Source organism: Rhinolophus sinicus, chromosome 14 (genome assembly GCF_057876585.1).
Source record: "Rhinolophus sinicus isolate RSI-liver-muscle chromosome 14, RSI-T2T, whole genome shotgun sequence".
Taxonomy (NCBI): Eukaryota; Metazoa; Chordata; class Mammalia; order Chiroptera; family Rhinolophidae; genus Rhinolophus; species Rhinolophus sinicus.
Window position 1 is genome coordinate 106636647 of NC_142514.1, and position 13585 is coordinate 106650231.

Sequence of the window (13585 nt, forward strand, 5' to 3'; positions counted from 1 at the left end):
GGCTGCCACTATTGTGGAGCCCCACATATCCTGTCTTCTGGCACTGAGAGGCGAGTCGCCCCAAAGCACAGCTAGTGCCAGGGTACAGTAGAAGTCAGGCCATTTCGGCAATCCTGTGAGCTGCATGGTAAGACAGAGGGCATGTGGCTTGTAAGAAACCTGGGGATGGTGTACGGGGGGGTAAGCTGGGGACACAGCTGTGAAATGGCCTAGGGCCAACTGCCACAGAGACGGCGGGCAGAGCTCACAGGGTGCAGCTCAGGTCCTAGCTGCTATTTTCCCCCTTTTTCCCGACCTTGCACAGTCCCTCCCCTCACTGTGCCTTTTCGCAGTTATTCCTCACATTGCACTTCGAGGTACATGGACTGGGAGTCCTGGCCGATGGTGTTGCTGGCAGTGCAGATGTATTCCCCAGCGTCTGTGTACTGGATGCTCTTCAGGGTCAGGGATGACACTCGGGCGTGGCTGCGCACCACCATGTGCCCATCCAGAGTCTGCCGGGAGGGAACGGAGAGCGTCAGAGCCCGGACAAGGCGGGAGCTAGGAGACCAGGCCATCGCTCGTCTGTGACCAGTCTCACATCCTCTCTCCTCTCTCTGCCAATGTCTACGTCTTGCTTTAGGTACCAACTAGTGGGGGAGGCTGCAGAGAGCACCATAGAAACTTGGGTGTATCCAAAACAGAAAATGGGATTTATGTCAAGCAGCCTAGCCTATGTGCCAAGATCGGTTTGGGCAAGGACAACCAAGGTCCCCCAAGATGACTTTGCTTGGCGTGTCTAATATGGAAGCAAAAGCCCTGACCAGCAGATATTCCAGCAGAAACAGCCTTGCCTCATGAGATTCTTGGAAACCTGCACTCCTGTCCTTTCCTTCCAGCAGTCTGCCCATCTGCCGGTTCACAGTGCATGCACACATAATGGGAAATCCAAATGTGCTAAAATGTAAGAAATTATGTAGGAAACTTGTATTTATGCAGATGTCTTGCTTTCCTGGATGCTTAAAGTAAAATAATTTCATTTAAAAAAAAAAGCCCAATAATTAAGAACTCAGGAGCTGCTGAGCTGGCGATGAGGGTAACTGGTCCCCTCTCTAGGCACAGGGGTACAGGCAGATCTGGCATCCTTGACACCAGTCACCACCATTTTCTAGCCCTTGATCCTATAATTGGCTTTCTGAGTCTCTCAAATTACAGTGACTAGTCAGAAAGGAAATAAGCATGTGATCCCTAGGCAATGGGTACTAGAATATTTCCAAAGTGCCCCCCACCCCCACCCCTTTACACTCTAAGTACAATGATTGCTAGCCTAGGAAAAGTCTGGGCATGTGGCTCAAGTCCATGTCCTCAAGAAAGCTGGTAATCTGAAGGAGTTTGCTCCTCAAAGGCTGGGTCACACTCTATCTCCAGCACACGGTATTCCGCAAGGATGGACAGGTGAGTGGTCTGCATATGGCACCTGCCACATAAAGGGCTTGGGCCTTTAAAGAATGAAAGGACACCTGATTTCAGACTCTTGATATACTGGTTTGGAAGCCCAAAACTCAGAACTGCAATGTCCTACTTCCCAAACAGCAGCCTGTTTGGGAAGCTCTAAAGCAAGCCTCCACCAGCTTTGTGAGAAGTCTCAGCAGATCTATTACAAGAAGTCCCTGTACCATTACTGATAGACCTAACCCATTTCAGCCATATCACATTTCACATCTGGAAGCTAGGACACAACTTCCAGCAAGGAGACAGAAGAGCCAAGCAACATTATCCCCAGCTGCTGCTGCACGTGCCACTTCTCTCTGAGAGGAGTGTCCAATGCCCGTGGCTCTTGGCTCCATTTGACTTGTACATCTGTGAGGCTGACTGGCTGAGAAGCTGCACCCCAGGAGACGCCACACATTAATGAGACAAGGCAACAGACAGGTGTGGAGCACTTGGCTAGAAAGCCTCCTCTCAAAAGTCTCCAGTTTGTTGAAGACATTGGATCCTGGGCCCCTGTTCTTGTGAGCTGACAGGGTTGTGCCGGTAGAGCTCAGTGGCAATTTTCATGCACCATGCAATATCTTTCCCCGTCACTCTAAACTAGTGGCATTGAGAGCGTGAAGCCATTCCTGCAAATATCTCTGAAGGGCTTGTTACCTGCTTTGACCCAAAGACAGTAGGACAAAGGCAGAGATTTGAAGTCCACACCGGCTTTCTGGTTATGGCAGTGAGAACACAGGTTCAGCCGGCAGTGATGACAGCCAGCAACTGAACTAGGATTCTTTGTCACACAGACGTGTCCTGGGGCCATCACACACAAACACAGAAAACTGACCAGAATCTTTGGGAAGTCAAGAGAACATCTCCATAAGGGAGATATTGCAGCATGAGATGCCAAGAAAGTCATGTAGGTAAGAGTAGGACATTAACACGTAACAACAAAGCAAGGCATGAGCAGTCTTTACTCAGAACAATCTAGGAAATGGTTAAGAGAAGCTCAGGAAGTGGTTGTATTGACAGCCACACTTCCCCTCCCCCCATCTATCTGGTCTCTTTCCTACATTTCTCTATGTGGAAATTTTTCTCATTTAACGATGTCAACAGACCAGTAGGCGGCTCTCTATAGAGAATTCTAATTTTGCAGCGGCTCATGACAGGATTAATGATGGGATTATTTGCCAGATGCCCAATTCTCTCTCTGAGGGGACGCAGAGACTCCACTGAGACTGGACTATCTGTTTCAGAAATGTTTTACTCTGGCACCGGGACAAAGTCAGGGAGTGCTGTGTATAAGCCATCCAGACCAAAAGTCATGTTGATAATTCAGGCTCTGGAGGAGGAAACAGATGAACTCTGGGCAAGAACGAAGAGATCATTATGGCAAGAAGACCCTGTTTTGCAAAAGACTATGAAGGGTAATTATAATTATTCTTCTCATCAAACCTTTTTCATCCCCTTTCTTCCAGGTAAAAGTGTTAAGGCTTTTCAGAGCTAACAGAATGAAACTGGCCATAATCCAAGCCGTCTTCTGAGCTCCTCTGGACTTAACGGTTTTCATCTCTGAATGAGACAAATAAGAGGGAATGGAACTTCTGAGCCCCAGGGGTGGCAGTCATTTGAAAGTCAATTATGTCCAGTGTAAGATGCTGAAGATAAGGACACTTCTGGAAAACGGAGTGACGCGTCTGCTTTCCTGGGAGTAAACCTATTACTTCCACTTATGGTAATAATTCTCTTAACATCTCCTTACTGCTCCTGATAAATCTCAGCTCCGCCTCTAGCCAGGTCTAAATCAGAATGACAGGGGGAAGATGTACAAGGCCAAGCAGAATAAGATCTGTATCTGCTCAGGATGGCTGATAATTAACCCTTCTCTCCCTTTCCGAGTCCCAATGGGTCCATGACTTTGGCAATAAAACACCCAGGCTTTGATGGCACTAAGAGATTCCTGTGCCACAGGAAGGAAGTATTTCAGTGAGGAAGTGCCCTGAACCATAGTCCCATGACATGGAGGAAGGTCTGATGCAAAGAGAGCATATAATGAACTAAATTTGGTGATGGCAGAGTGTTCATGTGCAGAAACTCATACCAGTGCCTGCGGACAGGCAGTCAACTTTTAAATATTAAACAACATTAAATATTTATAGCCATGACCTGAACATGAGTTGTGTGTTCTGAATAATTATCATTTCTGAAAGACTAAGAGGATAGATTTATCTAATTATAATACACAGTCTATGTTATATCCTACATTTATAAGATTACTATATCAAAATTCCATCTGGAGAAGAGACAGTTATTTTTTAAAGAAAGCATTTATAGATTAGATCCTTGAACCTCATCTAAAGTATACTGGTTTTATTTCTCTATCTGTTACTTAATGACACAAATTAAGTAAAAAATGATAGATATCATCGTGAGTAGGATCTTGGGGGTGTAAAATTAAAATCTAAAGATTAATATTTACCTTCAATTTTCAAAATAAGTCCCCTGTTACCCAAACTGAAGCAAGTAATCAGAGAAATTTCAAAGGCTAAATGCTACCAACTTTTAGAAAACATAAACCATTTGTGCCAAATCATTCTAATCTAATAAATGTAATGCTCTATGAAAGTAACATAGATATGTTTAACAATTTGGGAAAACCAACGAGAGATGTCATTTGCATTGCTTCGAGGTGAAATGTGATGTGATAATTTATTAAGACCAATCATTTAAAAATAAGTGAGCAACAAGATGAGTTGAGCTGGAAAGGAAAGGGCTGAGTCGGTTTTTAGACCACTAACTCTGTGACTTTATGATCAAAGCCACATCAACCAGGTCAGAGTCAGAAAATTTCACCATTGGAAAACGCCTGGCCTGAGAATTGGGGCGATTTACTTCTACAAGTATAATTACCTGGATGTGATTTTACCAGCACCAGCAAGAGCATAAGGTCCAGTTTTAGGAAATAATAAGGAGTTGTTCATCCACTCCCAACACAGCTTGCTTGCTCATCCTAAAATGACACTATTGCTAAGTAACGTCTACCACTATTGACCTATTCTTTAATCTAACTAAAGTACTAATTAGTTCAGCATGCCTGGTTATTAAACTGTAATGGTGAGTTAAACTGCAATGCTTTCAAAACTAAAGACTGGCTAGTGGTCAGGTAAGCTATACCTCTTGCTTCTCTGGTCGAGTCCACGAAGCCTGGAGAGAACAAGATATAAAACACAACAAGAAAGCAGTAAAATTTTACAACATGTTGCTTTAGAGAATTGATGTATCACACTGCATTCGTGCACATGCAGCTTCTTTTTAATTCAGAACTTTTTCCAAAGCCCACTTTCAATGATGTGTTTATTACCCAATTTAATGTAGGACTTAGCTTATATTCAGCTCCACCCCCCCACCGCCTTATGCACATTGAGATGATATAATTCAAAGGTAAAGGCTTTCCTGAGCTTCGGTAAACATATATATGTATCCCCGCAGACATATTGGACTGCTCCTATCCCAAAATGTCTTGAATATTCCTCATAGTATTTGGTGACATTACCAGCTCTAACCACATAATGTAGAGATACTTATAATTTTCCTCCTTTGGATTTTATTAGACAGCTTATCACAAATACACTAATGCCATTTTGTGCTCGTGCATTTTATAACTCTTTGCATGCATACTATTAAAAATCAAGTTTTTATTTTTATTTTTTAAAAAAAGGAACGGAAAAGGAGCAGAGAGGCACATTAGGAATGAGAAGTATGAAATCCTTAAGACTATGGGTCAGGAAGCTTTGAGGATACTGAACTCTGAGTGCTGTGTGAGGGCTCCAGTCAGTTCTTAGAGGTAGGGGAATGGCCATATGGCATGCAGGCTCAAGCATGCACCATCTTTACCAAGCATGGCAGTCACAAAAAGTGACCCAACTCAGGGACACAAAGGTTGGGTTTTTCCTACCCACATCTAGATTTTTTATTTATCTGGCATTTGGGAATCTACTCTGCTTACAGTTTTTCTGTTTTCATACCGGAGTCAAAAGTGTCATACCTGCATTGTTCTTTCTATTAGATGTCATGACTGCCTGATTGTCCCTGATGTTCAGATGGAAAAAGGATAGAAAAGACGCCAGAGACACAGCAATGCAATCCAGGAAATGCAAATGAGTTAGCAAACATTTAGTAAGAGTCCACTAAATGCAAGGAGCTCTTGAGAAATATGATGGAAATGTTGAATTATATCACATGATGTCGGAATAAAGAAGAAAGTGAGAACAGAAGAACATGCATAGACCAAAGTAAGAGTGGGCCAACATATCAAATGTGGTTGCCAATTCCACATCACTCAGAAGCTTGTCTGTCACATGCCAGGGCTGCATGAACCAAACATTTTTTACGGGCTGTATCATATGGGGTTGTTTTTCAGATCTGATTTTTCTTGTGTCCCTCTCAAATCCTTGTAGTTTTGTGGCTTTTGGGATAAATTAGTTGCTAGTAACACAATGTTTCTAGTAGCCTGACCTCCCCATCTGTGCCTGGTGTAATGACAGAATATGCGTTGCTCCTGATAATTTGATAGAGGTTGTGTGGCCTACTTTAAGACAACCTGATATGCAAATACACACACAAAATAAATTAAGATTTGGTTAGTACTATTTCAAGAATTATTGGCTCCAGGTTCTTTTCATAGTCACATGTTTTATTATCTTACAAGTCTGCAGGAATATGTGTATAAACTAAAGGGAAACATCCCTCCATTTATTCTAAGGTATTCCCTGTTAGACATTTGCCCACACCTGGATAAGCCAGACTCTGATTGCTCAATGAAGGTACCTTCTCCAATGTTTAAAGTGGACGCCTCATTTGTATTGAGTGAGGGATTCTTCCTGGTGATAAAAAGCTCCAGTTTGCAGAGAATCCAGGATTTCAAAAGGCTTCTCTTATTTGTGGGCTACTCGGTCAGCTCAAGATTCAAGGTTCATTAAATGCTTTTCTTTTTTTTTCTGTTTATCTCTTTTGATCTCAACTCTTCACCCCTTTCCTTTTCCTTAAGCACTAAGGCTTCACATGCCTTTCTTTACCAGTCATTTCAAAGGCAAGTTCAAATAAGCACACAACGCATTTGTTCTGTCAGGGATACATGATGCAAATCATCATCCAGAGGTCTCACTCAATATGCAAATGGTACCTGGAATTCAGTACCACTCACTTACATACCTGGCAATAGGTAAAAGGAGTCTGGGTGGGAAGACTAATGAAATGACGTGCATGCACACACTTTTTGCATTTGTTATCACAATGGCTTCCATACACATTGATCAAACTGACCCACTGGGATGTTCAAATATGTTTGTTTTTTTTGTCAACATAATAGTGACCACTAATAAATGAATTAACTTTCAGACAGATGATCTATTCTAATGATCTTAATGACCCAAACTTAGTCTAACTATTATCAGTTGTTGAGCACGACCAACTCCACTAGCTAAAGCTTAGCAGCTTGATAATAATTAATCTCCAATGCATAATTGGACTGAACCTAGAGACACGGTCAAAGATAAGGTGTGACAGACAGGCACTGTACTGGTGTTTGCTTTTTTTTTAATGAAGAAAAACATCAGCATATCATTAGAAAGTCACTAACTACATATCTATGGTTGAAAGCCTTTTTCCCCCTCTTCTCTTAAGAAGGGTAATACCAGATTCAACTAAATGAAGTAAAAGACCAAGTTGTTTTAATTAGCTTATATTGTAACTAACTTGATTAAAGGTATCATTGAGCCTTCCATGAAAGTCATTAAAATCATGAGAGAACACCACGGCATTAGGTATTCTGTCTTCTGAGCCAGTGGCCCAAAGGGAAGCTCTGGTGGCATTCTAAGAGCTCTGTACTTGACCCTGTCCCAGTCAACGTTTTTACCAGTGACTTGGACAAAGATATTTCAAGTATGTGTTCATATAAGGTTGAAAGCAACAGCTAATACAAATGCTAGATGACAGTTGCATGGGGAAGACCACTGCATTGCCTGCCATTAAGACTTGAACTTAGAAGGGGGTCACCATTGACTGTTAGACCTCATTACTTTATGAATAAATACATTATATATACATACGGGGGGGTGCCAAAAAATGTATACAAGTGGACACTTTGGTCAACAGTTCTCAAGCAGTAGTTCGCGGTAATCAGAACTGTCTGGACGCTGATGTTAACCACTTTGAGCTCCTCTTGTAATTGCAGAAGTCAAATGTGACTTGTATTCATCTTTTGTTATTGGTATATATTGAGTATTACAATTTTAATACAGTTTTCCTTTCTTAAAATGTGTATACATTTTTTTGGCACCCTCTGTATATATATATATACACAATAGTGGGGTATGGGTGGGTTGAAATTCCCTGGACCCACAGACCTCTAAAGGACAGTTCTGATGAAAACCACTCTTGACTATCGGAAAGATGGACTCAAATGGTTGTTCTCAAGCCAGGGAGCATCTGTACATGTGGAATTTTTGGTAATCACAAGCATTAGAGGTGGCTACTGGCATTTAGGGAGAAGGGGAGGAGGGTGTTAAATATCTTGCAATGCACAAGACAATCCCGGCTAAGGAATAGTCTTCCCAAATTGTCATAGTGACCCCAGTGAGAAACACTGGGTTGCAACCAACAAAACACAATTTTTCACAGAAATAAATATAAAATTCTGCATGATTGGTTAAAAAATCAATTGTATAAGAACAGGATAGGGGATATGTGGCTTAAATGCCGTTCACATAAAAAAGACCTGAACATTTTAGTTGACCGCAAGCTCAATATGAGGCAACAGGATGAGGAAACTGCTAAAGGCTAATGCAAATTTAACTGCATTACAGTGTCCAGATCAAGGGAGCAATAACCCCCTGGAAGTCTGCAGTAGTGACACTGGGCACCACAAAATGTTAATGGTGCACTAACGAACTAGTATAGGACAATTACGTAGTAAGGTAAAGGGTGAGTTAGAGGGAAGACGAACAGACTGACTAAAGAAAAATCAAGCAGCTACTTTAATGGCTCTCATGTAAAGACTGAGTGGCGGAGGCAGGAAGACTGAGAAGTGGAAGGGGAAGGAAGCAGACTTTCCTGACCATCAGCCTTGGCCAGCTATCCTGCAGAAGACTGGCACTGACACCTTTCAGGCAGGGGCTGGGTGACTTTCCACAGATATGCTAGGAAGGGGTGCTGGGTAAGACTAGAAAATCTCAAAGGGGGCCTTCCTTCCAACCTTCTCTGATTCTAGCATCTTATGTGATGTAATTCTCAGGAGTCTTTCTTACCTTAGCAATTAGATACAAGTGTCTATTCTTATCTGCTTAGCATATCGTCCTGATTTTAAAAAGAAAATCATTTTCTTCACTCCTACAATTAAGTGACTCTAATCATCTTGATATCTAATTATATATCACGCTACTTCAGTTGGAGGAGTAGATGAGGAACAGCCGCCAAAGTAACACTGACATTTATTATCTGGAGTCCAACACACCCATGAGGAGGCCAGCTTTGTTTTCCTAGTTATTAGTTATCCATAGTATAAGATGAACTATATAATTAGTAATAGAAATGGCAACTTTTCTATACAGGGTTTCACTTAGATATGTTAATTTGTTGTCACATCACTGGCTGAGTTGGAGGGCTTGTTCTAACATCGATTCATTCATGTTCCAGTAATGTTACTTCAAGTAAACCTGAAGGCAGTCCATAGTAAAAGAAACCACAATACAACCTATGAGGTTGGGCTTAAATAATTATCTGATTGAGACAAATGACCTACACTGATAACTGAATTATACAGAGTCTACTTGGCTTGATATGGTCTCTGCTGGACACCTTGGGTCTCAATACTTGGTAAATATGAGTCTGTTTTAGTGCCTGGTTATTTGTTCTCATTCTATAAAAATGAATTCACAGATACAAGCCAGAAGTGCCAACCTATTAAAGGACCTGCGGTAGGCACAAATCTTAATAACCTTTCGGGGTCTAGCTTGGCTGTTGAGCTATTCCTAGAAAAGATATAGAATTTAAAAACATTGTTCATCTGGGATAGATATTATTTCTGTCCTTCACTGCAGGTCAAAGACATACACTAGGTCATTCTGGACAAATCTACTCTGAAGCCTGATGTAGAAAGGTCTGTCAAGAAGCAGCCCGGTGTTTTAAGCCCTGAAATGTACATTCAATCCATGTAGCACACACGATGAGAGCTGAAAACTGAGCTGAGGGCTTAATCCAACGTTGATAAAGAAAGTATCCAAGTAAACACCACATTTCTTAATCCAGTTGGTTTTCACAATATCGAACAGCGTATGTGAGTTTCAAAAATACTTAGCAGTTCCTTGGTTGAGCTTTTGTTAAGTTGAATTCAACTCTGGAGGTAAGACTTACAAAAGTAGTAGGGTTTTGGAACAGTAATTTCTGTTCCTTTTGATTTAGTTTTGTTTTCTATTAGTGAGACAGAAATCAGTTCGTTAAATGCAGATCCCAAATTTGGCTCTGGTATCCCACACTATCTTTTTTGGGGGCTTTATTTTGAGTTTACCCTCTCTAGGGATTTCCTTTAGGCAGGCAGAAGAGTGAATATCTATCATTTCTGACATCTGGTCAATAAGCAATCCATTACAAACATCCTTTAAAGCTAAGTCCATTACTTCTGAATAGGTGACAAAGCTTTGGCCAACTGAAATGCAGCCCATTACTACAGGATATATGAGATGAGATTGGAGAAGTGCCATACGACGGTTTAAGTTGCTTTAAACCCAAGCTTCTTCCTCCTCCTGCTTTTGGCGCACTCAATAGCAAAGTGCTACATGATGTGGGGTCACCTCAATTTTTATATATTGTCAATAATAAAGAGAGTTTTCCGGTGGCCTATATGTCCACATGCTTTAAAGTTAAATCTTCCCAGTCATTGAAATTTGTCGAGAAGGTTGCTGCTTTGTTCTTATACTCTCAGAGACTGTGTTGTAGAGCCCAGTGCAATCATCGTCATGTAGAAACTGCTAATTATTTTTGCCTTTGAATCAAAATGATATACAAATGTGACCAAGAATACAGGCAGACTCATGGGCAACCAAGCTTTTGTGCATATAGTGCATTTATAGCGTGAGGAAACGAAACACAAGGAAAAGGGCTCATTCTGATCCCTATGATTTCTGGGAGACATTTCCGTAGGTGCTCCTGAGATGAGGGTGAAACCACCTGGAGCACCAGGACCGTAGTTTGGCCTTGTTCCTCACTGCCCCATAGCCCTGCGTTTGAAGATCACTAGCCCCTTCCTCCCCAGAATGTCTAACTGGACCATACCCACTAATATCGCATCCCTGCAAATTTATGCAGGGAACTGTGCCCTTCCATTGCCAGGGGATGCTGAATAGGCTGCATCCAGGCGGGCTGGAGGAGGGAGGCCACATCCCATCTTCTGGCTCACCGAAGAGAACTGGGCATGGGGCAGACTCATGAGGCTTCGAGTCTGCATTCCACGGCCCTGAAACTCTTGGGTGACATTATACCTTTTCTTCGCTGCTGATGTTTCGGGTGGCAGTTCTCCAGGTGATAGAAGGAATAGGGTCTCCTGAGGCTTCACAGGTAAGCGTGACTTGTTCCTCCAGTTCCATGGCAGTCTGGTTCTCTACGTAAGTGATTTTGGGTTTTGCTGAAAAGACAAAACATTCCTATAAGTTCATCTGATTTTTTTTTCGCTTTCCAGGTTTAAATGATATCATGTACCCATACAACAAAGGTTATCTACTTACGAAGTATAAGGCTCTTTTCTGGGTGTTGTATGAAATAAAGGGCTGAACCCCCAAGGAGCTTCCCATGAAGCAGACACATGACAACATCCTGTATGTTAAGAGCGCTAAGGGCAGTGAGTACAGGGGCCCTGGAGCAGAGGGGGAGTCTTCATGAGGACACAGCTTGTGGGCCGGGCCACAAGACATTCAGTAGGTGAGACTTTGGCATGGAGATGGAGTCATATAGAAAACTGCTTGAATAAAGAAAGTAAGGAAGCCAGAATGTGTGACGAGAGGATTGGGAAGAGAGCGTATGTCATGAGTCAGGTGTTTGCGTATCAAAGCAGAGGGAGACAATGCTCGACCCAGGCAGAGAAAGTCTTGATTGTCTCGTTAAAGCTTTTGCTTGAATTTTATCCGGTGGTAGGTAGACGGCCACTGACAGTGTTTGATCAGAGGAATGAAATGATCGTTTATATTACAAGAGAGTAAGTCTAGAAAAAATTCAAGATGATTTAGCATGGAGAAAACCTTGTGGTGGGAAAACCAATTAGGAAGCTCTGGCAGTGCCCCAGATGTGATGTAACACAGTCCTGAATGACGTCGTCTCAGGGGAAACAGAAAGGACAGCTTCCAGAAGATGCTAAAGAAAGGTTTTATGGGAAGTGGCAAGTGAGCAGAGGTCAAGCAGGGATGGCAAGAAACAAAAGAAGGAGCCAAATGACTCTGAGATTCTTCATGACTAGAAAAGTTGTGTTAGCATTAACTCAAGTAAGGAAATGTGGCGAGTAACTGGTTGGGGTTGTGGAGTTGGCTGGGAATGGGAAGGAGATGAGTTGAGATGAGTTCATTTTCCAAATGTTTTGGGTAATGCAAGAAAACACAAGCATTCAAGGCAGAGCTAAATGCTAAAACATTAGAGAAAATTGAATTTTCCCAATTTAAAACAATTATACTCTGAAATTGCTAAATCTTCCATAGAGAAAAGATAACACTGCACGAATGTAACTTATTTCATTAACAGAGAAAAGAGGCCAGGCTAGATAAACAGACAAAAAATAAATAAATCAGAATTATGCATAATTTTTGAAAGAAATGCATTTCCTTTATATTCAAATTTATACAGTAACCCCAAGTAGGCTAATAAACTAATGATTGTATCCATGCTCCAAACTGGGGCCCTTGATTCTGCTTTAATAAACACAAAACATTGATAGAGCGGTTCATCTAGAAGAATCTGTCCAGGTTTCATGTGCAGATGGTACTTGCACATCTTAATTGACCTCTGCTGTGGGCCCTTGATTTTGGATCTCTGGTCTATTCTCCACCTGCCACCATGGGGCCTGATGTCTCCGATTGTTTCATTGCAGTTCTCCCCACAGATGCCCCTGTGAGCACAGCTGTCCAAGCATGCCTGCTCTCCTCTTCCAGCATGTCCACAGCTCTGCACCCTGCCACTGAGATCCAGCCTTGTCTACTCTCACCCCAGTGTGGGTTCCTGCAACTCCAGAAGGGCTGCAGGGCTCTGCTTCTGTGAACTGAGAGGTTGGATATGACCAGGTGCACCTTCCTTCCGACCTGTTTGTCCTTTGCTGTAACTCGCAAGGGTCCTCAGGGGTTAGCTAGGGAGACCTTCCCCGAGGGAGAGGAGCAATGGAAATTTTAAGGTAGATAGGATGCAAATAGTAAAAAGGATGCAATTAGTAAGAAGGGCATCTGGCTGACAACTAGAGCAATGCATGCTAGAATGTGCCCCCTTGTTAGGAAGAAACTGATGTCAGTTAGGTGCAATCACAGTAGTCCGAATTTAGATAAGCCCCTTCCATATTAATTGCTATCCCTTCTTGAAGCCACAGGATTTCTGAGCACGTCTTCTTCTTCTTCTTCTTCTCTTTTTTATTTTTTTAAGATTTTATTGGGGAAGGGGAACAGGACTTTATTGGGGAACAGTGTGTACTTCCAGGCCTTTTTTCCAAGTCAAGTTGTTGTCCTTTCAATCTTAGTTGTGGAGGGTGTCGTTCAGCTTCAAGTTGTTGTCCTTTCAGTCTTAGTTGTGGAGGGCGCAGCTGATCTCCAGGTCCAATTCCCGTTTCTAGTTGCAGGGGGCGCAGCCCACCATCCCTTGCGGGACTCGAACCTTGTGGTTGAGAGGACGCACTCCAACCAACTGAGCCATCTGGGAGCTCAGCGGCAGCTCAGCTCAAGGTGCCGTGTTCAATCTTAGTTGCAGGGGGCGGAGCCCACCATCCCTTGCAGGACTCGAGGAGTTGAACCGGCAACCTGTGGTTGAGAGCCCACTGGCCCATGTGGGAATCGAACCGGCAGCCTTCGGAGTTAGGAGCATGGAGCTCTAACCGCCTGAGCCACCCGGC

General features: G+C 42.6%; 1 protein-coding gene across 19 annotated transcripts in view; it reads right to left on the reverse strand.

The window, feature by feature from the left end:
- NCAM1 (neural cell adhesion molecule 1) overlaps nucleotides 1–13585 on the reverse strand; it is a 311612-nt gene that overhangs the window by 41282 nt on the left and 256745 nt on the right. For 10 of the 19 annotated variants that reach the window (XM_019753315.3, XM_019753322.3, XM_074335488.2 and 7 more), the window contains exons 8-10: nucleotides 10992–11134; nucleotides 4633–4662; nucleotides 344–494 (exon numbers count right to left, since the gene is read on the reverse strand). In XM_019753315.3, coding sequence (XP_019608874.1) covers nucleotides 344–494; nucleotides 4633–4662; nucleotides 10992–11134 — 324 coding nt within the window. The remainder of the gene's footprint in view (nucleotides 1–343; nucleotides 495–4632; nucleotides 4663–10991; nucleotides 11135–13585) is intronic. The other 9 variants (XM_019753325.3, XM_019753318.3, XM_019753323.3 and 6 more) reach the window with 1 other exon arrangement.